At 38.4% G+C, this 26,131-nt stretch overlaps 1 protein-coding gene across 1 annotated transcript in view; it reads left to right on the plus strand.

The window, feature by feature from the left end:
- The window catches only part of ush1c (Usher syndrome 1C), a 180,690-nt gene that overhangs the window by 92,640 nt on the left and 61,919 nt on the right, over positions 1–26,131 (plus strand). Inside the window, exons 15-21 of the mRNA XM_048607099.1 lie at positions 5,909–6,033; positions 15,295–15,344; positions 18,005–18,157; positions 20,368–20,484; positions 21,871–22,404; positions 23,312–23,368; positions 24,684–24,800. Coding sequence (XP_048463056.1) covers positions 5,909–6,033; positions 15,295–15,344; positions 18,005–18,157; positions 20,368–20,484; positions 21,871–22,404; positions 23,312–23,368; positions 24,684–24,800 — 1,153 coding nt within the window. The remainder of the gene's footprint in view (positions 1–5,908; positions 6,034–15,294; positions 15,345–18,004; positions 18,158–20,367; positions 20,485–21,870; positions 22,405–23,311; positions 23,369–24,683; positions 24,801–26,131) is intronic.

Here is a 26,131-nt window from a genome sequence, read left to right on the forward strand (position 1 = left end):
ACATACATGGGCAATTTTCCATGTTGCCAGGTAGATGGCAGTGTTGTAGCTGAACTGGAATGGCTTGGTGAGAGACGTGGCAAATTCTGGAGCACAATTCTTCAGAACTATTGCCGGAATATTGTCGGGGCCCATAGCCTTTGCACTATTCAGTGTTTCCATCGTTTCTTGATATGATGTGGAGTGAATAGAATTGAAGACTGGTATCTATAACGCTGCAGATCTCTGGAGGAGATCGAATTTGATCATCCACGCAGCACTTCCAGCTGAAGATTGCTGCAAATGCTTCAACCTTATCTTTTGCAATGATGTGCCACACTCCCTCCTCCAGTGGGTTGTTTAATTCTCCACCACCATTGCTGAATTTAGGTTAGCAAACACAGGGAAAATGCAAGAATGGGTCGAGGGATGATTTATCATTTGTGCAGCAAGTTTTTAGATGTTTTTGTGAGAGGTGAAGTAAGGGGAGGCCAACCAGGACAGCAATGTAATTGGTGACTCTACAGTTTAAAAAAGGGAATGGATAAGGGTTTCAGTGACAGACAAACTGAGGCAGGGGTAAAGATAGGCAATGTTACAGAGTTGGAAGATCTTTGCAAAAAAAAGATCTTCCAAGATATTACTGAGGTGTACCCATGCAATCAGCTTCTTTTGTAATAGTGCATTGTCTATTCAACAAAGTAAGCATTTCAGAATCCATACTAATCTGCAATTTTACTATTCATCATCCTAACTACTCACCACAGGTTTTTTCTGGGCAAAGCCTTCACTCATATCAAACAATCCATGGTGTCATTGGAAGAAAGGCAGGGAGTTCTGAATGTTCCTGCCCAGCATTCTTTTCTTAGCTAACATCATCACAAATAAATTTGTGAGATCCTGGGGCATATGGAAATTGGCCGCTGTGTTTCCCCACATAACATCCAAGACGACATCATATAGGTTAAGGAAATAATCCTTTTTTGTGCATAGTTCTATTTATGCAAGTTGTTTTCATTTCAATTTCTACTTTAATTTTTGGGGGTGCAGAAATTACTTTATGTTCTCCTATTATTTTTGATGCACTTATTTCATGCATATACAAGCACAATCTGCATGAAAACGCATATTTGTGAAAGCACGACTGTGCTCCATTGTTCAGTTCCACCTCCATAGTGGCAGATACAGGATGTGTCATTACACATGGAAAAAGCTTCCTTCAAAACCAATTAATATTCTGTTGATTATTACATTCAGAATTTTACTACGTGAAAAAGTGATAATTGAAGATTGTTGGGAGAAGTATAAATACTTATTGTCCGAACACTGGGGAAAACTGAGGCTGCTAGTTTGTTTGCAATTTCCTCGAGAATAACAAGCCAGTTTTGCATAATCTAGATTGCAATATAACACTAACATTCCAGAGTGAACATTCTGGTGCTCTTGGGGGGTCACACTAATTTAAGAAGAATCAAGCTTGCATGTTTAAGAAGCTAAGGAAAAGAATCTGTGAATTAATATTGACATATTAAGTTTGAGTGAAAATGAAACAGCATATCAAGAAGACAGCCATGATATAAAAATACTGCTGTGTAATTTCAGGTCATACCAAGCTGCATTTGATTAGAATTTACAAGCCACTGAAGCAGAGAGCTGTTATTTGTCTGCAGCTTTTTTCACAAATTATTCCACTGCCCTCAGTCTGGTGCAGATGAAGTATCTTGTCTGGAGAGTATTTATTTACACATCTCACCTTATAGCTTAGTATAAAATAACCACAATAAGAACAAGGTTTGAAATGATGGATACGAAATGATAGTATAAAATTAAATTTTTATCTAAAAAGCAGAGCACAAAAGTGAATGTCCAACTTTGACGGTGATGTAAAACCAGCTGATTGATATACACCCGACTAGATCAATAGAAAGGCATTCAGCTGAAGAGTGAGATGGGTAAAGATCTGTTGTAAAGGTCCTTTGAGTGTTTGTTAGTCCACTGATCTGAAGTATCAGGCCAAAGCATATGTGTCAGAAGTGCTGCCTTGTTGATTAAAGCTAATATAAAAGCCCTGTTTTTACACACACCTCCTGTGGAAGCAGATGAAACACTGTTGAAATGGGGGCAAGTCAAGGAGAAGAAAGAGTCAGGAAATTAAGACATCAGTTCAGTCAAGATGTGGAAAATAAATAATTGAAATTCATGAGATGGGCTTGTTTTAAAAAAAAAACCATTGCACAGTTCCTTGTGGGAACAAGGCCTTATCTTCAGTTTCAGGTTCCCATTCATAAAGTGCTCTGACACTCTCATTATGCTAAATGACACAGATGTATCATCTCAAAAGTGAGCATCCAGGAGATGAAGCAACCAAATAGTATTTAACCACAACTTGTAAACTCACGGCCCTGTATGTCTTGCAGTCTCCTATTGCCATCGAGCTAATTTTATCTTCATTCAATGAGGGGTACAAGACAACATGCTGGGCATGCATACTTAAAGTGAAATTTCAAGTTGCCGAAGCTACAACGCAGGATTAAATCTATGCTAAACATTGGAAGAGCACAGATAGAGCTAAACATTTACAACAGATCAAAGCTTTGCAGTCTTGCCACGTGAGTGGTGGTGGACAATTAAACAAATAAATGTAAGAAAAGTTTCCTGAAACATCCCTAATCACAATACTGGAAGAAAGCAGCACATCAGTTCAGAAGACTGAGCTGATTTGTTTATAGCCTTCTTCCCCTAGAATTACTGAGCAGTGACCCGTCTAGGCTTCTTTCTAAGGTCCCCTTCATCACAGAATGCAGGTTTTGAGCCGATTTTTTTTTCCCGCACCATGTGAAACAGCTGAATGAACTGGACACAGCAAAGCTATGGATCTTGGCAACATTCTGTCTGTAGTACTGGAGACTTATGCTCAGATAGAAACATCACATGGAGTTCACAGTAGATAGTAAGGAAATGGCTAATGAAGAACAAATATCTTACTTCTCTACTCACCAGAGAGGATACAAATATTTTGAAGCAATTGTTGCAAATTAGGAGGTGGAAGGGAAAGAAGAACTAGAAGCACTAGGGAAGCAATACTGGGCAAACTGATAGAACTGCCCCCATTTCAGAGAATCCCTACAGTGCAGATAGAGGCCACCATTCAGTCCACCGAGACTACACCGACCCTCTGAGAGCATCCCACTCCTCCATCCCAGTAACCCTGCATATGCCATAGCTAACCCACCTAGCTTGCACACAACAGGGTAATTTAGCAAAGCCAATCCACCTAACCTGTGAATCTTTGGACTGTGGGAGGAAACCAGAGCACCCAGAGGAAACCCATGCAGACACGGGGAGAATGTGCAAACTCCACAGAGACAATTGCCCAACGGTGGGATTGAACCTGGGTCCCTGGTACTGTAAGTCAGCAATGCTGACCACTGAGTTGCTGTGCTGCTGTGCCATTTCCTCATAAACTTCATCCGTAGGCTCTTAAAAGAAGTGTTGATGAGATAGTTGCGTTGATGTTAATTTTTTATAATTTGCTACATTATTGAAAGTCCATTTCAGATTGTAAGGTAGAAAATATAACTCCTCTATTCAAGATGGGAGGCAGATAGGAAACAGGAAACTGTAGAGCAGTTAGCTTGATTTCTGTCATGCGAAGTGTGTTAGAATTGATTGTTAAGGAGGCTCTAGCTGGGCACTTAGAAAAACAGAAAGTAATCAGAAAGAGGCAGCGTAGCTTTGTGAAAAGGAATTTAGTATAAGGAATCATGTGACTTTGGAACTTGCTGTCTCCAGAAATTGGTGGAGATGGGGTCATTGAATATTTTTAAGGTGGAGGTATGTAGATAGATAGAGAAAACAAAAGTTATTGGGGATAAATAGGAATGTGGAATTAGAGATACAAACATTATGATTTATGGAACAGTAGAGTAGCTGTGAGAAGGCAAATAGCCTACCTCGGCTCCAATTTTGTACGTTTGTAAAACTTACCAGATATACCCTGTCCATAAACAGCAAATAAAGCCACTCCAAACAACTGCTGTCCCATCAATCTACTCCTAATATCAACAAAGTGATGGAAGTTGTTGTTAACAATGCTATCAAGTGGCAACTACTCAGCAAGAATCTCCTCATTGATATTTAGTTTGGGTTCCAACAAGACTCCACTCCAGACCTTATTACAGCCTTGGCCTATGCATTGCACTGAAGAGCTGAATCTCAGAGATGAGAGTGGCTTTTCTGGATATCAGGGCAGTGTTTGATCAAGTGTGCCAGTAAAGAAAGCTGTTAGATTTGAAGTCAATAAGTATGGCTCCAACCAACAGAGAGCTTTTACTCTATCTGCCATATAAAAGCAAAGCTATTCACATCATTTTGGTGACACTAAGAAATAACTGTTTTTTTCTGTCTCGAAAAAAATTAAACCACTTTAAAATGATTATTAAAAATAACATTCACCCTTGCTGGCCAAATAAACTAGTGAATTGTTGACCAATACATTGGAAGTAGAAATACCAGTCTTAACTCTATGCATATGTATGGTTTACGAGTCACATGTTTCATACTTTTTCTTTGGTGGAATTCTATCTAACTTGCTTGATTATTGGCAGGTCTGCCGTGTTTTAAATTCCTGTTGATCCAGAAAGAGCACAGGTTCACTTTCTAGTTGGTGCTGTTAGCTCAGGCAGAATGTGTGTGGTTGTCACATTTGACAGGGAATTTGTCAAGTTCACAGCTTGTGATGCAATTTTATTGATCCTTTGTAACAATTGTGTGTGATATACAGGATGCCCAGAACGTGTCAAAACATTTTCCTTGAGCGGACTTGCAGAATGAGAATAGTCCCTTGATACTAGTATTTCAAATCTACCGATATCTGCAATATGGTCTTAGCATGAGTTATGTGCCTTCGGATGACATCTGCAGAAACTTTCAGAGAAAGAAATATTGAAAATAAAATAAAATCAGTCCTGAAGAAGGGTCACTGGGTCCAAAATATCAACTCTGCTTTCTCCCCACAGATGCTGCCAGACCTGCTGAGTTTTTTCAGTAATTTCTGATTTTTGTTTCTGAATTCCAGCATCTACAATTTTTATCTTGCTTTTAGAAATGAATACCTGGATTTCAATTTTAATGTGTATGTTTGACAGTTGGAAACTGGCTTGCTAGTTAATGCATGATTTTAAGTGAGTGGCTTACAAGTTCGCCTCCAAGCCATTCACCATCATGACTTGGAAATATTTCTTTGTCACTGAATCAAAATCCTGGAACTCTTTCCCTAACTGCATTATGGGAATACCAATGCCAATGGACTGCAACTGTTCAAGAAGACAGCTCAGCTCCACTTTCTGAAGGGCAGCTTGGGACAGGCAGTAAATACTGGTCCAATCAGCGATACCCACATACCGTGAATGAATTTTTGAAAATATGTTATTTACATAACTGCAGATATATAGATGAACAAACAAAAAATGAAAAAAATTGCTAGGTACAATCAATTGGCATTCAGAATAGATGTCAACATTCATATTTGATGCCGTTTCTTTTGAATGCTGAATAGTGACTATTAGTAAATAGAAAATAGTAAAGACTAATCAGTCAAATTGCAATTATGCAACCCGTTAATTTCTTAATGAGTTGCACAAGAAATGAACTTACATTCTCTCTTAAAAATCTCTAGGTTAAAGTGCCTTGCTGAGGAAATACAACTCATATTTAAATTATACAAGATGATGTCAGTAATTGGAAAGAGGATTTTTTCAAAACCTTTTTCTAATCACCCTGTTCTGTTATGTGATACGTTAAGCTCAATGTAATTCACCTGAATAACTCTGAAACTGCTTCAATTTAGTAACATTCTTCATTTTCAGGCTATATGTGGACTCTTGTCTAATTGAAAGCAAAGATTTGAGTAACCATTGTATCTTTACAGGATAGAAGCAGAGGAGCAGAAATTTAAAAAGGAATGGGATGAAGACTGGGGACAACGAGAACAGCCTAAAAGTCCAAAATCAGTTAGCACTGATGTTTCCCCTCACCCACCACCGAAGAGTAAAAGTAAGATACTTTACAGCAATATTTTTATTCCAAACTTCAAGATACTATTCATGTTTTGTCAACCACAGAGAGTATATTTCAAGTTGTAAAAGTCACAGCAAGCAATCCAATGACAGCAAGTTATTCTTGTGAGAAAAAGAGCAATAGAATCTATATCTTAGGATGAAGATAAATGTGTTCATGAAACTCACAGGAGAGCTTCACCTGCCTAGTAAACCAATCCTAGGAAATGACAGGACCACAAAAACGCATTGCTCGAATATAGCTTTTATTTTAATTCCAATGGTGCCTAGTTTTTCCGTAGGAGGGAGGAATTTAAATTCCACCTTCTAAATTTGATTAAAAAAAAACCCCATCAACAGACTGCTATGAAGTCCACCAGCCATCCATTACATCTAACTGAATGGCTTGCTGATTTCAGTCCCACAACCTTACTCATCCTTTGCAGTTCATTTTTTGAGAAATTCTGCCTCAAAGCAGAGTAATGGACCACAGATAGTCAAACCCTGGGTTTTAGACTGAGACCATACCCAAAAAAGGGCAAATGGTGGCTTACATTTTCCTTGTGGGATCCAGAGACACTAAAATGAAAATTACCTTTTTTTTGACCTTTTTGTCCCTATTTTTCTTCCTGCAGCGGCAAAGCAGGAAATATTGGATTTTCCCATGAGATGAGCTAATATTGTTGTTACATCTTGATCAAATTCATGAGCGACAAAGGGCCCCATTGTCTTTAGCCTGTGTCTTTATCCTTGTCAAACAAGAACAAAAAATATGGATGAGATTCTCACACCATTTGTTTTGTATCTTTGTATACAATCTTCCAATTGTTGGGGAATCATGGGGAAAATACTGGAAACATTACAGGGCTGTTCATCAAACTGTTTGAACCACATCATCAACCTTCTGCCATGGACAAAACTTTCTGTAGTGGGACTTCAGCATGGACATTCTGGCTCAGAGACAGGACTAGTACAAGGAGTAGACTTTCTAGACTCTCACTGCTAAATTAGTCTCCCTTGCATCTATTTTAACTCCAGTTAATGTACATAATGCAAATCAGCTTCATTTCCTGTGCATCATTGTGATTATCCCGTAATCTAAGCACTGTATTAAAAGTTAGATTTGTTTTAAATGAAGGATCCTTAACATTTACAGAAAATATGATCACTAGTTTGTCAGACATCGGCCCAGCAGTGGCATATTCAAAGGTCTTAATTATGATAGTGAATTAATGAAAGTGGATCAGTAATGCGAATCCAAAGCAGTTTTCTGATTGATGGGGACAGTGATGTCATAGAATAGCTGTGAGGTTTGTTTTTTTTTTACTGTAGATCCACCCCTGGATTTAAATCCATAAATGATAGATTATATAAATAGGTAGAAGGTTTAGCTTTATTACAGGCATAACAGAATAGTAGACTACATCTGTCCTCTGTCCATCACAACCAGTGGTACCTGTTCAAGTTTGTTGCTGTCAAATTATTTTAATGAAGCATTCGCAGCAATCTTCAGCCAGAGTGCCGAGTGGATATTCCATCTCGGCCTCCTCCAGTGGTCCCCAGCATCGCATATACCTATCTTCAGTCAATTCACTTCATTCCATTTGATTTCAAGAAACAGTTGGAGGCTTTGGATACCACAAAGACTGTGGGTCCTGACAACATTCAGGTAATAGTACTGAAGACCTGTGCTCCAGAAATTGCCACTCCCCCAGCCAAGTTGTTCCAGTACAGTTACAATGCTAGCATCTACCCGACAATGTGGAAAATTGCCCAGGTATGTCCTGTACACAAAAAGCAGGACAAATCCAACCCATCCAATTACCGCCCCATCAGTCGACTCTCGATCATCGGTAAAGTGTTGGCAGGTGTCATCAACAGTGCTATCAAGCAGCACCTGCTCAGCAATAACGTGCTCAGTGACGCCCAGTTTGGGTTCCGCCAGGACCACTCAGCTCCTGATCTCATTATAGCCTTGGTCCAAACATGGACAAACGAGCTGAATTCCAGAGATGGGATGAGAGTAACAGCCCTTGACATCAAGAAGTCTTGGCAACACTGCAATTAATGGGAATCAAGGTCAAATTCTCTGCTGGTTGAAGTCATACCTGACACATAGGAAGATGGTTGTGGTTGTTTTAGGTCAGTTATCTCAGCTTCAGGACATCTCTGCAGGAGTTTCTCTGGGTAGTGTCCGAGGACCAACCATCTTCAGCTGATTCATCAATGACCTTCCCTCCATCATAAGGTCAGACGTGGGGATGTTCGCCAATAATTGCACAATGTTCAGCACCATTTGTGATTCCTCACATACTGAAACAGTCCATTTTCAAAGGCAACAAGGTCTGGATGATATCCAGGCTTGGGCTGACAAGTGGCAAATAACATTTGCGGCATACAAATGCCAGGCTATGACCATCTTCAATAAGGGATAATTAAACCACCCTTGACATTCAATGGTGTTACAATCACTGAATCCCCCACTGTCAACATCCTGGAGCTCATCCAGAAACTCAACTGAACTAAACACAGCGATTACAGCAGCAGGTCAGAGGCTATAAGTACTGTGGCAATTAACTCACCACCTGACTCCCCAAAGCCTGACCACCATCTACAAGGCACAAATCAGGAGCAAGATGGAATACTCACCACTTCCACTATCCAGGACAAAGAAGCCCTCTTGATTGGCACCGCATCCATTCCCTCCACCACTGACCATCAGTAGCAGCAGAATGTACTAACTAGAAGATGCTCTGTAGAAATTCACCAAAGAATCTTAGACGCACCTTATAAATGCACAACCACTTCCATCTAGGCAGATAAATGGAAACACCACACCTGCAAGTTCCCCTCCAAGCCACCCACGATCCTGACTTGGAAGTATATTGCCATTACTTCACAGCCACTAGGTCAAAATCCTGGAATTCCCTCCCTAAGGGCATTATAGGTCACCTCCAGCATATGGACTGCAGTGGTTCACAAAGGCAGCTCACCACCACCACATGGGCTACTAGGGACAGGCAATAAATGCTGGCCAGTCAGCAATGCCCACACCTCAAGTGAATTGAAAGAAAAATATAGAGCCATTAATTCTAACCAATGAAAGAGGCCTTTATGCTTTGAGGGTATTAGCAACATCTGTTTTCTGGCACAACAGTATAATGAAACAAAGCATTGGATTTATGTTATAGTTAAAAGCATTATCACAATAATAAAAAAGAACTAATCATTGGTTTTGGTATTCATATGTAATGCTTTCTATTCTTTCCCAATATGAGCAGTGAAGAGTAATATACACTGCCATTTCAATTTTATTGAAATTGCTTCCTTTGTGAGAAAATGTCACAATGTTGAAGGTGCTCAGGATGTTGCAAATTGCATTCCAGATTAGAACTGAAATGCAGTGCTCATCAATATTTCATCGTATTATTCAAGTCAGAGCTAAGGGCCACTGTGGATGAAGAAGACTATAAATTTAACCTCAATTAACTGCGACACTAGTTTATAGTTTATTGGACTTTAAATATTTCCTTCATGCTTACAGTGATGATTGGTGTGGTAAAGAATGAAAGGTTTTCCACTTATTGTCTCCAGTGACAGTATCAAGCTTTCTCAGATCTGGAAAAGGCATAAATTAGATACAGCATGAAATCCTTTCAGCACTTCTTCGATAGGAAAATGTGCTCTCCTGTCAATAGTGTGAAATTCTTATCTTCCACACCAGCCATCCTCATATCTGTATGAATGCTAAATCAATATCAAACTGTGAACAGTCTTGTGTTTTTGATTTATGGCCTCTGCTCTCAGTGTTGTAATTGTGCAAAGTTGAAGATGCAAATTGTGTGCTTGGGAGATGTGGAAGCCAAATCACAATGCCACAGAATGATGCAACAAGATTTAAATTTATAATGAATGTTTAATTTTTAATTGCCAAGATTTAAAATATTATTGGTGTGCAAGCACATTACCTCACCACTGGCCTGGAGAGGAGGAAAATTGGGTGAAACAATAGATGGCAGTACACCTCCAAAATAAATGCAGTGTGACTCCAAAGGAAAGAATAACAAAATTCTCTATAATAGGGACAAGTTATGGTTGTAGTATTGGACTAGCAATCCTGATGACCATGTAAATAACCTGAAGAATTAGTTTAAACTACTGTGTTTAAAATCAATCAAAATAGGAAAAGCTGGAATTAGTAAAAATGAGCATGGATTGTCATAAAAACATTGTAGATCACTAATGTCCATTAGGAAAGGCAAACTTCTGTCTGATTGGTAAGGCTTATTTAACTCCAGTTTCACATAAACCTGGTTGACTCTTAACTATTCTCTGAAATAGCCAAACAAAAAAAAAACGCATAAAACTTCTGAGAAATTATAGTTTGCAGCAAAAACTGACTTGTGTTGCCGGCAATCCCCATTAGTTGAGACTGAATTAGGAAAAGGTTTAATTGCCACAGTCCTACATTCAGAGTTGTAACGCTTTGTGAATTATATGGGTACATACACTTAAACAGTGTTCAACAAAAGTTGTGAATCTTAATGCAGAACACATGCAACATTTTTACTTTTGATAATTTTCTTCTGGAATTATTTATTAATTATTTGTGCCAATTTGCAACTATATATACTAAAATATTAATCCTCATAATTTTTAATCCTTGTAATATGTTCTAATCTGCTTCTTGGATGGCATCAACAGCATCGTCAACAATCATGTCGTTATCAGCCATATCTTCCACAAATAAATATTCTCTTGCCACCAAATTGCATTGAATATCCTAGATTTCTTGAATGACTTGAGGACAATCTCTACTGATTTCAACCCACTCACACAGGTTTAATAACATCAGAGCTCACAGGCTGTCCCTATTGGTGATTGTTTACTTTTGTTCAGTCGTCCAGACATTCCACTTCTCTATTCATGCTACCCTGGAAGATCTTGTTTTGTGAAACATCGATCGTTAAACAATGCTGGTTAGACCACCAGTCTTCATTACAATACCGGTGTTTTACAATTTAACATCAGCAACCCAATTGACAAAGTGTGATCTGAACCAATCCCAGACGAGAAGACTTTTTAAATGAAATTCTCCTGATCAGAAGCTCCAAACTTTTAGCAGAAATATTTTCAAGGCAGATTCATCCATCCACATAATATTATGAGAATGGACATTGCTTCTCAGAAATTGCTGATATTTGGAGGCTTTTTCTGTTTATTACCAACATTGGCTGAAGCTTTTTGCAATTGGGCAAATATAAAAGAACTGTGTATCTATATTTTTCGTAGCTAGTTGGCTTCACCACTGCTATTTTCACTGACTGTTTGACTGGCTATTCAATGTAGTCCCATCTATGTTCCTAATATATACCAAACTTTATCCAACCTTTTGTTGATGCTTGACTGTATGCCACTAAAATGCAATAAGCCTTCTGCTGGGAGGCACTGCAAAACGTTGGTCTTTTGTCACAATGCAATATCATTTCTCTTCATAAATTTGTACTATCTAAAATGCTTTTTCTTGCTTATTTCATTGAGAAGATTCAGATAGCTCTGTGAAAAACTGAGCCTGTTCTGGTGTTTTCATTAACTCATTTTTCTAGTTCAATTTCCAAGTGTAGCCACATGCAGTGGCTTTCTTCTATTGGGCATTGATACTTTTTGTCTAAATTTGATAATCCATTCTCTACCAGCCCATTTCATCACTATGGGTCCACCTGATTCCTTCCTGCTTCCTTTAGTTCCTCCTCCTGTTCCCCTTTCTCCTACATCACTTCCTCCTCCTACTCCTGGATTGGTATTCACATCTATGAAAGTAATGGATCACAAACATTGAGAAGCTTACCTAAACAGTCAAGGCGCTAGAAGCACTGTGCATGAAGACTGATTGCCTACTGTCAATGTTTAAAGTGGCTCCATGACTGTCACTATAGGTACACTTTGCTCACATGGTGGAATAATCATGGCTAGTCTCTTATAGAGTGGATAGCCCATGCCTTTGAGCAATAAACCTGTGTCCCTTCAAATATGTGGGTAGAGCCAACCAGCACAGGATGAATATGTTGTGGCTACTGGCAAGATAATGGGCATTCATCAAAATCGTAGTCTTGGCAGAATCACATGCAAACAGAATATTTTTGGAATAGAATCCATTCTCCTGTATTTGACATGAGGATCCCATAAATCTCACGTGCAGACAGTGGTGTTCTAAACCAGGAGGATAACAAGGTGTGGAGCTGGATGAACACAGCAGGCCAATAAGCATTAGAGGAGCAGGAAAGCTGACGTTTTGGGTCTGGATTCTTCTTCAGAAATGGGGGAGGGGAAGGGGCTTCTGAAATAAATAGAGGGGGAGGTGATGATAGAAGGTGGATAGTGGAGCAGATAGGTGGAGAGAAGACTGACAGGTCAGGGAAGCAGTGATGAAGCTAGTAAAGGTGAGTTTAGGTAGGGAGTTGGGATGGGGGTTGGTCAGTGAGGAGGGAGGGACAGATAGGTGGGAGGGAAGATGGACAGGTCAAGGAGGCGGGGATGCAGCCAGTAGAGGTGAGTGTAGGTAGGAAGTTGGGATGGGGGTTGGTCAGTGAGGTGGTAGGAGCAGATAGGTGCGAGAGAAGACGGACAGATCAAGGAGGGGGGCTGGTCTTGGGATGAGGTCGGGGGTGGGGAGATTTTGAAGCTCGTAAAGTCCACATTGAGACCATTGGGTTGTAGGCTTCCAAGGTGGCATATGAGGTGCTGTTCCTCCAGTTTTTGGGTGGCATCATTGTGACACTGGAGGAGCCCCAGGATGGACATGTCGTCCAGGGAATGGGAGGGGGAGTTGAAGTGGTTCGCGACTGGGAGGTGTTGTCGTTTGTCACGAACTGAGCGTAGGTGTTCTACAAAGCGGCCTCCGAGTCTCTGCTTGGTCTCACCGATGTAGAGGAGGCCACATCGGGAACAGGGGATACAATAGACCACATTAACGGATGTGCAGGTGAACATCTGTTTGATGTGGAAGGTTTTTTTGTGGCCTGGGATAGAGGTAAGAGGGGAGGTGTAGAGGCAGGTGTAGCACCTCCTGCGGTTGCAGGGAATGGTGCCAAGGGTGGTGGGGCCAGTGGGGAGTGTGGAGCGGACGAGGGAGTCGCGGAGACAGCAGTCCCTCCGGAAGGCAGATAAGGGTGGGGAGGGAAATATATTCTTTGTAGTGGGGTCAGACTGCAGGTGGCGGAAGTGGCGGAGAATGATGCATTGAATCCGGAGGTTAATGGGGTGAATCGTGAGGAAGAGGGGAATTCTGTCTTTGTTTTTATTGCAGGGAGGGGGTGTGAGGGCTGAGGTGCGGGAAACGCAAGAGATGCGGTCGAGGGTGTTTTCGACCACTGGGGTGGTGGTCGGTGGGGGGATGGGAATTGCGGTCCTTGAAAAACGAGGACATCTGGGATGTCCGGGAATGGAACGCCTCATCTTGGGAGCAGATGCGGCGGAGGCGGAAGAATTGGGAATAGGGGATCACATTTTTGCAGGAAGGTGGGTGAGAGGAGGTGTGGTCTAGGTAGCTGTGGGAGTTGGATGTCGATAGCACCCACTTTGGGTAACATTAAAAATAATCCTTAAATGGCAGAAACAATGAGTATTTTCTGTCAGTGACAAAGATAAATAAATGTTGCCTTAGGGGCACAATTTTGGTCTACTTCTAATCCAGTTATTTAACCTTTGGCTATTTAACTTGTGTCACGATGTCATGTGTCATGAAATATTTCTTGATTTTCTTAAAGCTAATGCACAGAGGATACATTGGAGAGGAGTAGTAGTAGTTATGACAATTGATCTGCCTTCACTATAAATATTTCTTTCCCAAAATGATACGATCCTGTACTGTTCCAAATTGTTTTGCTGATACACACAATCCCAGAAAATGTCACGTTTAATATCTGTACTCTAGAACACTGTAACAACTTCATGACTAACTGTAGAAATGTGCAACTGTGATTTCCTACAGTGAAACACATTTAGAAATGTCAATATTTTAAATGTAGAAATATTACTTTGTTTCTCTCTACTCATTTTAAAAATTGCTTTCTTAGAAGTGAGGCAACATCTGACTTTGATATTGTCTGATACCAAACCAATTCCTAAGTTATTTTTCATTTAGAAAATACAGCACAATATCCATTTGTTCCAGCGCCATAAATTTTGTAAACAAATCTTGTTCTCTCCTTCCGTTATTCTTCTTTCCCAGAAGACCATAAGAGTGAAGATTGCCAGCTAGCAATGGATCAAGTGGCTGAACCAAGCATGGAGCTGAAAAAGGAGCAGGTTTGGGTAGCCATTATTATAGCTTTGGGTCTGAGCATATGTGCTGTATTCAAATTTCACCTGCCAATCAAAAGGAGTGCTGCCTGAAGCTGGGATACTGTGTGCAACAGGATCTGCACAGTTTAGTACTTCTTTCTCCTGCCTCCAAAGATTGTTTAATACTTGCATACGAACTGTGCAACAACTAATTTTGTTTTAAAGCAAAGGAATATTTTCATGTAGAACTCTTAAAATGCAAAATGTCCGCATCTTCCAGTTATCAAAACTTTGCATTTGAATTCTGTGCTTTCAAATACAGTCAGATCTTCATATAATGTAGCTGTCACTTACTTAAGACAAAGTCAGAGATATTTTAATCACGCTTCTAAAGCATGGTCAAAAACAGAAGTTGCTGGAAAAGCTCAGCAGGTCTGGCAGCATCTGTGAAGGAAAAAATCAGAGTTAACATTTTGGGTCTGGTGACCCTTCCTCAGAAGGGTCTGGCCCGAGGGTCACTGGACCCAAAATGTTAACTCTGTTTTTTTCCTTCAAAGATGCTGCCAGACCTGCTGAGCTTTTCCAGCAACTTCTGTTTTTGTTCCTGATTTACAGAATTCGCAGTTCTTTCAGTTTCTAGAGCATGGTGTTATTTTCCATGTTTCATTGGTGAGTATCTTGTAGATGTCAACAGAAATAAGTGATATTGAAATGTGACATGAGGTCTGGCATATTTAGGACTGAACTTTATGAGCTTTAGAAATGACCAGAATGAGAGGATCACAGCTTGCAAGGTATGGTACAAGTTGGTAAAGATTGTCCAGCATTCCACACAACATAATTTTTTTTTTCCAGTGATGATGTTATGGCAATCTCAGGATTGTGTATGTGCACCGACACAGCCCAGACTGCAATCTGTGTTGAATAATTTATGCTGCATTACGCTCACATCATTACTTTTTTCTTTCACTCTTAGCAATTGGTTGGTTTTATCGATACGATGGCAAATATCCCACTACCCGAAAGGTAGAGAGTATTAACTGTGTGACAAGCTGCTTTTGTTTGTTTGTTTGTTTGTTTGTTTGCTTGTTTCTGTGTGGATTCACTTTAATTTTTATCTAAGTTCTGATTTTTTTTTTCTGACAGTGCTGTTTCACTTTCAAATAGTTCATGAAAGTACATGTCATCACTTTTTTGTGACATAATGACTATCCAGAGAAGTTAGCTTGTGAATTTACATGGTACATGGTAATCAAAATATTTGAATGACGTATCTCACTTACAAATAAACAAAACTCAAACTAATAACCTGTCCACAATCCTGATTAGCTGAATATATCCCGAACTCGAGGACTCAGTACTTCAAATTGTACATGAAACACAACCTACCATCGTTGAAGGCACCAATTCAGAATCTGGAAGTCTCCATTGGGTGTTCACAGCTCCACAGAGGCTCAGCCAAATACTATTCTTCATTTAGTGGGCTTAGACTGTGAATGTAAATATATTCAACTGCAACAGGCATCACAACATGCAATGTCCTGCCAACAAGATACACCTAAGCATATTTTACGTAGGTAGTAAAAGATCGTGATCAGAAGTGAATTTGTTGCAGAAGTAGCACACCTTAGTGTCCCAATATCCTCCTCAATCAATGTCAGCTGACTCAGCACATAAAAGAGAATTAAATTAATACTTCCCTGTTCTGCATCTGCGTGCGGATTTTCATATTGCTCTCTTAATTTTAGGAATTTCTACAAAAAAATGAAGGGCCATTTTTAATTCCTAGCATGAAGGCAGAAATGATTGAAAATCCTGTGTGGGAGTTGTCATTGAAAATCGTGACAATTTTAAGCACTGAACTGCGCTTGAATGACAGCAGGCAGTTGCTTCCCTTTCCTGTGTGAAAAGCAGCGGCAACAGGCTGGTGGATTGCGGGGAGACTTGGAGGTAGCAAGCAGAAAGCTACTGGCAGTTAGATGTGAGAGGAGAGTTTGTTATAAGACTGAAATTTTATATTGCTTTAGAATACAGCACCATCCATACTGTCCCAACAGCTATAGCTGTCAAAGCCAAAAATTCTCACCAAAGAAAGTTTTAAAAAATACATTAGTGTGGCAAAGCAAACTAGTTGTGCTCCTCGAGGTCTCACGCAAGAAAAAAAATTCTGCTGCTCAGGGCACCTCGACACAATAGCCTTATAACAAACTCTCCTCTCACATCTAACTGTCAGTAGCTTTCTGTTTGCTACCTCCAAGTCTCCCCCCAATCCACCAGCCTGTTGCTGGTGAATTATGCAATTACTTATTATGCATAACCAATAAAAAAAGTTGTCTTGGTGACCTCTGCTGAGAGTTTTAAAAAATACATAGATTGAAAACCATAGCCACAGCATGTAACTAAATAGCAGATTAATAATTGGTATACACCAAATTCCTGATATTTGTTTATGATTCAGTTGATTGTAAGAAATGTTATAAAATTAAGCCCTCAGCAGTCATGTGTAAAATAAGCCACAAATGTTAAACTGACATTGACCAAACTGTGATTTTATTTCTTCTTTCATGGGATGTAGGTGTCACTAGCCATTTGCAATGTTTGTTGTCCATCCCTAATTGCCCTTGAACTGAGTGGTTTGCTGCTTATTTCAGAGGGCAGTTAAAAGTGAACACCATTTTTCTAAGTCCACATATACGCCTACAGATTTCTTTCCCTAAAGAACATTCACAAACCAAATGCATTTTTAACAACAATCAATCGTCATCGTCTCCATTACTGAGACTAGTTTTATATTCCAGATTTATCAATTGAATTTAAATTTCACCAGCTGCCATGGTAGACTTTGAAACTGTGTACTCGGAGCATTATTCTGAGTCTCTGGAATACAGGTCAAGTGACATTACCACTACACCACCATTTATCCTACATGTACAGCATTAAGGTAGGAAATTTCAGTATTAGTTCAGCATGATATTTTTGAAATATATAATACGTTTTATAAATTGGAAAAAAATAAAATGAAGCAAAGCATTGGCAGATGGATGAGTGGCAAAATGGCAATGAAAGACTTCCCAATAGAACAAATAAAAAATACAAATGGTTAGTGGCACTGGAATAATTTTGAGTCTATGACCTTTTCAGTTGATTTTCCTTTTTTAATTGACCCTTGTTCCACTCCTTACATAAACCACCAGTCATTCACCAAACTGAGGAGGATTAAAATACTGCGTGGTGAGATAGATCTCACCCATATTATGTCTCCAGTGGTGTACCATGTAAAGAATGAGATAGTTACAAGCTGATCTCACCCGTATTATGTCTCCAGTGACGTACCATGTAAAGAATGAGATAGCTACAAGCTGAACACTAACATTGAAGAGCATGACTGTTCTTCACCCCTTATAGCCTTAACCTTGTCTCAACTGACATGAGAGGAAGGAATCACAAAAGGATGGCAAGGAAATTAAATATAGAATTCCTTAACAATTGTTTATTTACAATATATCTATGTTGTACTTGCATGTTTTGAATTTTGGATGTGTTGAGGAATGAGGATTTTATAATCTCAATTTCTGCATATTATATTTCTATTGCTGTGGCTGTAGTGGGTCTAATTTTTGAGTAGTTTCCAGTGATTGTAATTCAGAGCTTCTTCATGAACACATCTCCATATTAAAACTTGTAAGAAAGGGAAGGAGAGGAAGCGGTCCAAAGCTGAAATATTATTTGAACAGAGGAAGAATAAAAAGGAACTGGAATTTGAACAGAAACTCGCAAAAGAGAAAGAGGAGATGCTGGAGAAAGAAAAACAATTGAAAATAAATCGACTGGTCCAAGAGGTATATTGGCACTGCAAGTGATCAGATCAATTACTTCTAAGTAATATTTTGTGTGATTTCACAATTTAAATCATCCTCTGATATGTGGAATTAATGAAGACTTTTCTTAACTATATTTTCAAAAATGTTTTTTAGAGCAATTCCATGAATAGTATAGAAATCAATCTAATTCCCTAACATTACCAAATATAAAACAAAAACAGAATTTACTGGAGAAACTCAGCAGGCCCAACAGCATCGATGGAGCGAAAGCAGAGTTAAGATTGCAATTCTGAAAGTTAACATTTCAATTCCAGGTCTAGACTCAACATTAACCCTGCTTTCTCTCCATCAATACTGTCAGACCTGCTGAGTTTCTCCAGCAATTTTGTTTTTGTTTTAGTACAGATATAATGTGTAATCCAGTGGATTTTCATATAGTTCTGTACTTTGACAGATTGACAATAAGTATGATATTTGACAACATTAGCGATGAAATGAGAGGAATTTGCTTGGGGAGAGGGAAGGTTGAAGATTGCACTGCAATTGTTTGGAGGTGATTATTAAGTAATGTGTAATTTGGTGTTATTAGAAGGTGTGTTAAGGAATGCACACTTTTCATATTGTTGAAGAGCGCACAAGATGTTTGGAGGATTCTTTGTGGAGTTTACTTTCATTGTTGGTGAAAGAATATTCCTCTTTCTGCGAAAGAGTTTAGCAACCAGATGTTTGGAAATGAGTTATATTTAATCTACCTGAGTGCTTTCAATACAGTAGTCCAAAAGTAACATTAAACTTTCCCAAATCTGAAAGGTTAGATAATATTAGTAATTTCTCTGGCTTCTTTGAAGATTACCGAATTAGAATTCATTTATATGATATTTATTCCCTTTAATTTAAATGAGAGAGAAAATCAACTCCATCCATCCAGCTTGTTTAATTTATCTTCTATGCCTCCATATAATGCCTTGTGAAAAAGTAACTATATGAATTTTAGGGTTCCTCTGCATTTACTTTTAGCCCCTATTCTTATGTACCTCAAATTCATAGTACTTAAATCTTATTTGATGCTCTTCAATGAAGCCAATTTTTAAAACCATTGTTCTTAGCCACTGGCACCAGGTTTCCAAATCAAGAACAAGCAGTCCATATTGACAATATATTTTTAAAAGCTGGTACATGTCATTTTATTTTTACAAGATATGCAGCATAGTTATATCTCTTTTACTGTCAAGCCTCTTCTATTAAATTATAAAGTGAAATGTACCTTTTCTTCTTTACACCCATAAGTTGATAAAATGTATTCTCATGGAAATATTATTTGACACGAACCTTAAATGGCATCAATAATAGGGAGGATTCCTGAAGTTTGAAAACAATTGATGGATCAGACAGAGCAAGAAGAACTTATTTCAAATCCTTATGTCTGTGCTGCTGTTGTTATTTGCTAATCTCAGCCATGCAGCAATATAGACAAAACAGTTAACCTGTGTGACTCTATACTAGGTGGAGCAATCGACAAAGGTTCCTGTTACTAATAACTGTGCCTATAACCCCTGTTGAAAGTGAGAACTGGTGGCTGCAAAAGATTTCAAAAATAATTTAGATAGGCACTTCAAGTATTATTTGCAGGGTTACAGGGCATGGTGATAAATGGGACTTAGGACTTTGTTGTAATGAGTCTGTGTCACTCACTGTTGAGGTTTGTGTATACAATGCCACTTTGATGAAACACTAGAAGGTTCTAGCATTCATTGAAACTACCCTCACAGAACTTTTAGGAGGGCAGAGGAGAAAATTAATGGAGTGAAGATTACTTAGCATTAAAAGAAGTAGAAGACATTGGATGTTGTGACATCACAAAGCCAAATTGAAAAGTAGACCACTGACGAGCTGACAGAGGGGAAACCAATGTCTTTTTAAAATGTAGAACACATTCATGACAAAAAGTTTCATTTTCAATAGACAATTGAAGAAAATAACAAAAACATAAGTTGCTGGAAAACCTCAGCAGGTCTGGCAGCATCTGTGAAGAAAAATCAGAGTTAACATTTCAGGTCTGGTGATCCTTCCTGAGAACAGCATCCACAGTTTTTTCAGTTTTTAATTGAAGAATTTGTCTGCTTAGACTTGCCTTTCTCTTTACAGTAGGATTTACCAGGCTAGATTCTCACTTTATAGCTCTTTATCAATCTGTTTAAATGAGCGAAGTAATTGGTGCATTGCTTCAGGTATCTGAAACAGAACGTGAAGATCTGGAAGAGTCGGTAAAGGTTCAGCATTGGGTGGAGAGGCTGTGCCAGACTCGATTAGAGCAAATCTCATCAGCAGAGAATGAATCCCTTGAGGTAACATTTATTCAGCAGTGCTGTGCTTGTACATACATCTGCATACTGCATGATATATTGTTATCGCTTCATGCAAAATGGAAAATGATTTTTTTATAGGATGGAACATCTATGTCCAACTAATCAATTTGGCAACCTTGTAGTAACGACTGGCTGACAAAACTCTTTCAAATATAAAAATGACAAATAAACCTTGAACAACCAATATTGATCACTTTGACAAAAAGTAATCACATACCTCATATTTGATATCGGAGTATAGGAGTGATATTGGTCTTTGGTCTGGCACAAAATAGGCAATTTAGAGTTGAAGTCCAATTTCATTCCTTTTTTTTAATATATCACTTTAGAATGCATTTCCCCTAGCTATCTAGCCGTCTGGGTGCAGTTCAGTATCTCATTTTCATAGTATTCCATCAGTTTTATCTTTGTAACCAGTGTGAATTTAGTGAAGCTGTAAATATGTTTCTCTGAAACTTGTTTTAAAACTTTACTTTTATTTTGATTTATTTGGGATGAGAGAACCACTTGGATTTTACCTTCTATGCAACTGAATTTCTATCATGCAGCAGGAATTGAGAGTTCTTTTGACTGTGAAAACTTCTAGTACATGCAGGAGAACTATTCTATGATTCCTCTTCACCAAAATTGTTAATGCTTGCCATCAGTAGCAAAAGCTGAACTCAAGGTTAAAAAAAAGTGTCTTTGAATCCTCAGCCAGATTATATGTTCAGAATCAATCACCACTTTAAAGATTTCACTTTACATTTTTAATCATATATTGTACAAAACTCATTCAGAAATACAACAGTTAGTGGGTCCGGCATCTTGTGGGTCTTGTCTTTTGAAGTAACTGAATTAAGATATTCTCTGAAATAGCCGATTGTCTGAAACAGTGAGCATTCTCTCAGTGATGTTACGGACTTGCCAACATTACAGTAGTTATTCTTTTTCTCAGAAGAGCTGTATAATTAAGTTTTTATGAATTAATGTTGATATTTTTGCTTCTGAAAAAAACATAGAGACATTAAGATTTGACTTCACCATCCTTTTATGTTCCTATGTTTTATGCATCATGTCAAATACATTTCAGCTCATTCATGTTTCTTTGTTTAATGATCCCAAGTATCCGTTTTGGTCTCAGTTTAGATGATGAGTGAATTCATCGGACCATTTGAAATTCAAAACTTGTTTCAATGCCCATTCCTGCTTGCTACTATATCAGCAAGACTCATAGGTTTTACTGGAGATTTTCTTCTAAATCACTGTCTGAAAGATCATCTTCAAAGGACTGTTTCTTCGAGTGTTAGTGATGGATGTTGTTTGGAGTACAGATTTTATGTTATGTTTGTCAATTGTTTAAAGACCCCTATTATCCACTAACAGGGGTCAACTGCACCACCACCTCCTTCAACCTCTGTTCGGAAGTTTGTCAGTGGCCTCCAACTGCATACCACAGATCTTGATGACATCAACTTAGATCAATTTGAACAGCCAGCAAAGCGAATGGCACCTCCTCCACCAGCATCTCATCTTGTTCCACTACCACAGCCATCCAAGATTCCATCATCGACTGGCACACCATCACGGAAAAAGCCTGCTCCACCTCCACCATCTCCACATCATTCAAACCCGTCTCACATCGGTTCCAGAGTATCACCTGTGTCCCCAGTTCAACTTCTTCCACAACCTACCCCACCCCCTCCACCACGACCTCCCCCTCCAATGCCCGTCCATCCTATTGCTTTGGCCCGTTCTCATGGTACCATCCCAGAAGCAAGAGAAAGCAACTTAAGCTATTACTCCCATGCTGGCACGGAGTCAGCTAATGATTGGGAAGTAAACAACCATAGTTCAAAAGTTGGTTACAGTCCTGTGCATATCCTGACTGGTGAACATTCATATCCACGTAGTTATAAGGTATTAACTGTGTGTTGTGAAATCTGTTATGATTGCTGTGCCATCCTCCTTTGGACTGCGCATTTTCTAACTTTCGTTCTAAAAGTAACCACAGTAATTTGCACTATACTAGACAGCCCTTTCAGAACAAAATTACACAGCTACTGCAATAACTGCTTAGCAAACCAAGCACAGTTCAAGTCTCAACTGTATATTTGCGTGTGTAATCAGATTTGCATTCCAGTCTAATGCTGAGACAGTGGAGCATTGTTGGAGCTGCTATTCTTTAGATGAGATGTTAGACTCCATAACAGAGCACTTTAAAAGTATTTCATTGGAAAGGGAACACCTTCAATTATTTCTGAGATAATGTTCATTGTTATAAAAATGCAAGATTTTTTTGAAAAGTTGAGAAATGTACAATCCAGCACACAGAAGACTGTGGGCACAAATCTATAGTGCAGCATTCTCTGTGTTTTTGTCCCATGTGAATGATTTTTAGTTAGTATACCTGATCATAAAAATCTTGAACTGTAGGGTAGGCTGAACTCGAACCAATTTAGTCAGTGCTTATATTATGATTATAATTGCTTCTTCCCAACAGTAGAGAGAATCCATTATAAAAGATGCAATGTCATTCAGGGAGTTTGTTTTGATAGATATAATTATTTGTTTCTAGATATCAATTAAAAGGTGAGACTAGAAAAAAGTGAAAGAGCAATTTTTAAAATCTATAAATTAATAATCATTAATGATTACAAATGGTTAACAATGTTTTATCTTTTGGCACGTCAGTTTTGCTTGATGCAAGTCAAATGTACTCATTATGCTCCCAACTTTGAATGTTGCATGTGTTTGGAGTGACTAATTGCTATTAATATGATGAATATTGTAAATGATGATTGTAAAATGTGTTGACTTATCTCAGGTTATGAGAAACACATCTCATGCAAGCAGAGTCTCTTCCACGTCTAATATTCCATTGGTACGTGACAAAACTATTGTATGTAGCTTTGTGGATGTTATAGGGCACTCTTGCTACTTGTGATAGAGCAATGGTAGTATATTGAACACTATTATAAGCCAACTTATCCCAAAAGATTTAGACTTTTAAGATTGAGGTTTTTGTGGAGAAAGAAAAGGAAATGTGTTGGAAATGTCAAATGAGTAATTAACTGCCTCACGACCAATGAAAATTCTCGTGATTTTGAGTCTTGTTTGTAGAAATCATGTGCCATAGCATAAGTAAAGTTGATGGTGCGTTGGAGCTTTGTTATTGTCAGATTGACCCTTGAATGAGGATTATGACTACAACCATTCTTAACAGTAGCAGACTTAAAAGTACAACTGTAGAACTGATGTGGAATGGTTTCATTTCACACATATGTGTATGGATCTGAATTGAAAGTGAGAGCCCAAGTTGACATGGGAACAAAACAGAGTGAGACTCTGGAAGAGGTTAACTAACTCCATCTTTGGAATCAATTGAGGTCTTCACAAATTATTTACTCAGTCAGGAGTCACACAACACCACATTATAATCTTGTGATTTCAAATAACTTGTTGGAGTATAACCTGGTGTTGTTTGATTTCTGATTTTGTCTACCCCAGTCCGACACTGGCACATTGACATCAAATTATTTATTCTCCAAGTTCAATGTCATTGTATAGCTATTTGGCTTTTCATCAACGTTAAACTTGTGGAAAGTAAATGTGTCACAACTGTGAAATAGGATTAACTTTTAGTGTTTGGTGATGTGTTTTTGGGCCTGTTAGTCCACTTTTATCATGTCCTGTTGAAATGAGATGAAAATAAAATTTTATATATGGCATGTATAATATTAAAAAACCTAAGCTTTAGAAGTTATAAGCTCATTAATTCATAATGGAGATTTGCTTGAAAATGACTTAGATCTATAATAATTCAGATACTGTTGCACTGATATTTCATTTTGATTCAATCTTATCTTAATATTGGTCTTTAAGGTACAATGCAATATAGTTTCGTATATTTCCAATCACTGACAGAGTAATTGCTTTTTAATAATTGATTAGGTAGAATGTGTTTGTCTATTGTAAGAAGTTATTCAGAAGGGCTTTGTTGTGACCGTTAGGTAGAACAAAATTCAGCAGTGGTCAGATAGGTAATGTTTATGAATGGGACTGCATCCACTATGTATCTCATTTATTGAAGTAAATTTCAATAGAGATATTACCAACTATTTGATTTTCATCTTAATTGTCCTTTCCCTTTACATCTACCGTGGATGTCTTTCATCTTTTACTGCACATGACTTCAGCAACTAGCCCCAAGTCCACCTATCCAAAAGCGACCAACGGGGCCGATGGCTTCCAAACCAGTCATGTTGCCCCCTACCTCTACCCATATGAACAAGACAAGGGTTAAAATGGATTTGGTAAGTTCTTGTTCAAAAAATATTTATTGGTATAAAAAATGTAACTCTCCTTCCTCTTAATTTGTTTCATTTTAGAGTGGAATCAATGATTAGCATTATTTTTGTACAACAGTTAAAGCCAGTTAAAGCCAACAGTTAAAGCCAGTCAAAAGAAATTATCCTGTAATTGAGTTTCCAAGTGTGTAATGTTTTATGCCTACTGCATTATGCCTGTAATGTACAGATGGGCACGAAACAGTCAAGAGGTTAGCTAATTGAAAGTAATCCATACCTGGGAGTCAGAATCTGGAGAAATGATCAAATTCAGGCAAGAGTCAGAGGATGAAAAAGAAGACCAATATAAGTACATCAGAGATAGTAGGAACTGCAGATGCTGGAGAATCTGAGATAACAAGGTGTAGAGCTGGATGAACACAGCAGGCCAAGCAGCATCAGAGGAGCAGGAAGGCTGATGTTTCGGGCTTAGACCCGATTCTCCAGCATCTGCAGTTCCTACTATCTCTGAAACCATGGATTTCTCCTTGTTATATAATGCTTATTTTCTTTTAGTCCATGCAATTTAATTGCAGGAACACTTTTGCCTTGATCATTAATACCGTTTGCGTTCTTTAAACCTTTCAGTGGTATCATGGAGAAAAATCTCTTTAGACATTAAATAGAAAGCAAATAATGTTGGATACTGGAAATCAGGAACAAAACCAGGGAATGTCTAGTTGGACAAGCTCAGCAATCTGGCAGAACTGAACAGTTCTGAAGAAATGTCACAGGACCCAAAATGTTGACACTGTTTTCTCTCCACAGATGCTGCAGACCTGCTCAGTTTCGCCATCAATTTCTGTTTTTGCTCCTTTGATATTAGCCTGTCTTCAATGTGCAAACAACAAATCATACCTTCTTTGATATGAGAATGGAAAACATTTAGGATTCTTAACCATCTGCTGCAGATGGTCCTTTCTGTGATGTGCATGAATTTCAAATCAGATTTTACAACTGAGTTCACGCAATTTAAAAGTAAGATCAAAATGCTTCACAAGGCATGCAATATTTTTCTACTTAATAAATGTTAAAGGATTACATCGCTTACAGAGCTTCAGATAAGCTGTTCTTGTAGAACAGAAATTAATTGATGAATGGAACTTTTTTAAAAAACTAAGATAAGTATGAAAAAGTCACCAGAAGTGAAATGTTTGCAAACATCAAATGTGCATCATTATTGAAGCCTTTTCTTTCACCAATGTTCAGCATTTCTATAATGTTCTTAGAGATTAATTACAGGGCCATGTTAATATGTTATCATTATTGAACAAATTAATCTAAAAAGCAGAGACAAC

The sequence above is a fragment of the Rhincodon typus genome, chromosome 17 (assembly GCF_021869965.1).
Source record: "Rhincodon typus isolate 14 chromosome 17, sRhiTyp1.1, whole genome shotgun sequence".
In the NCBI taxonomy this organism is placed as follows: Eukaryota; Metazoa; Chordata; class Chondrichthyes; order Orectolobiformes; family Rhincodontidae; genus Rhincodon; species Rhincodon typus.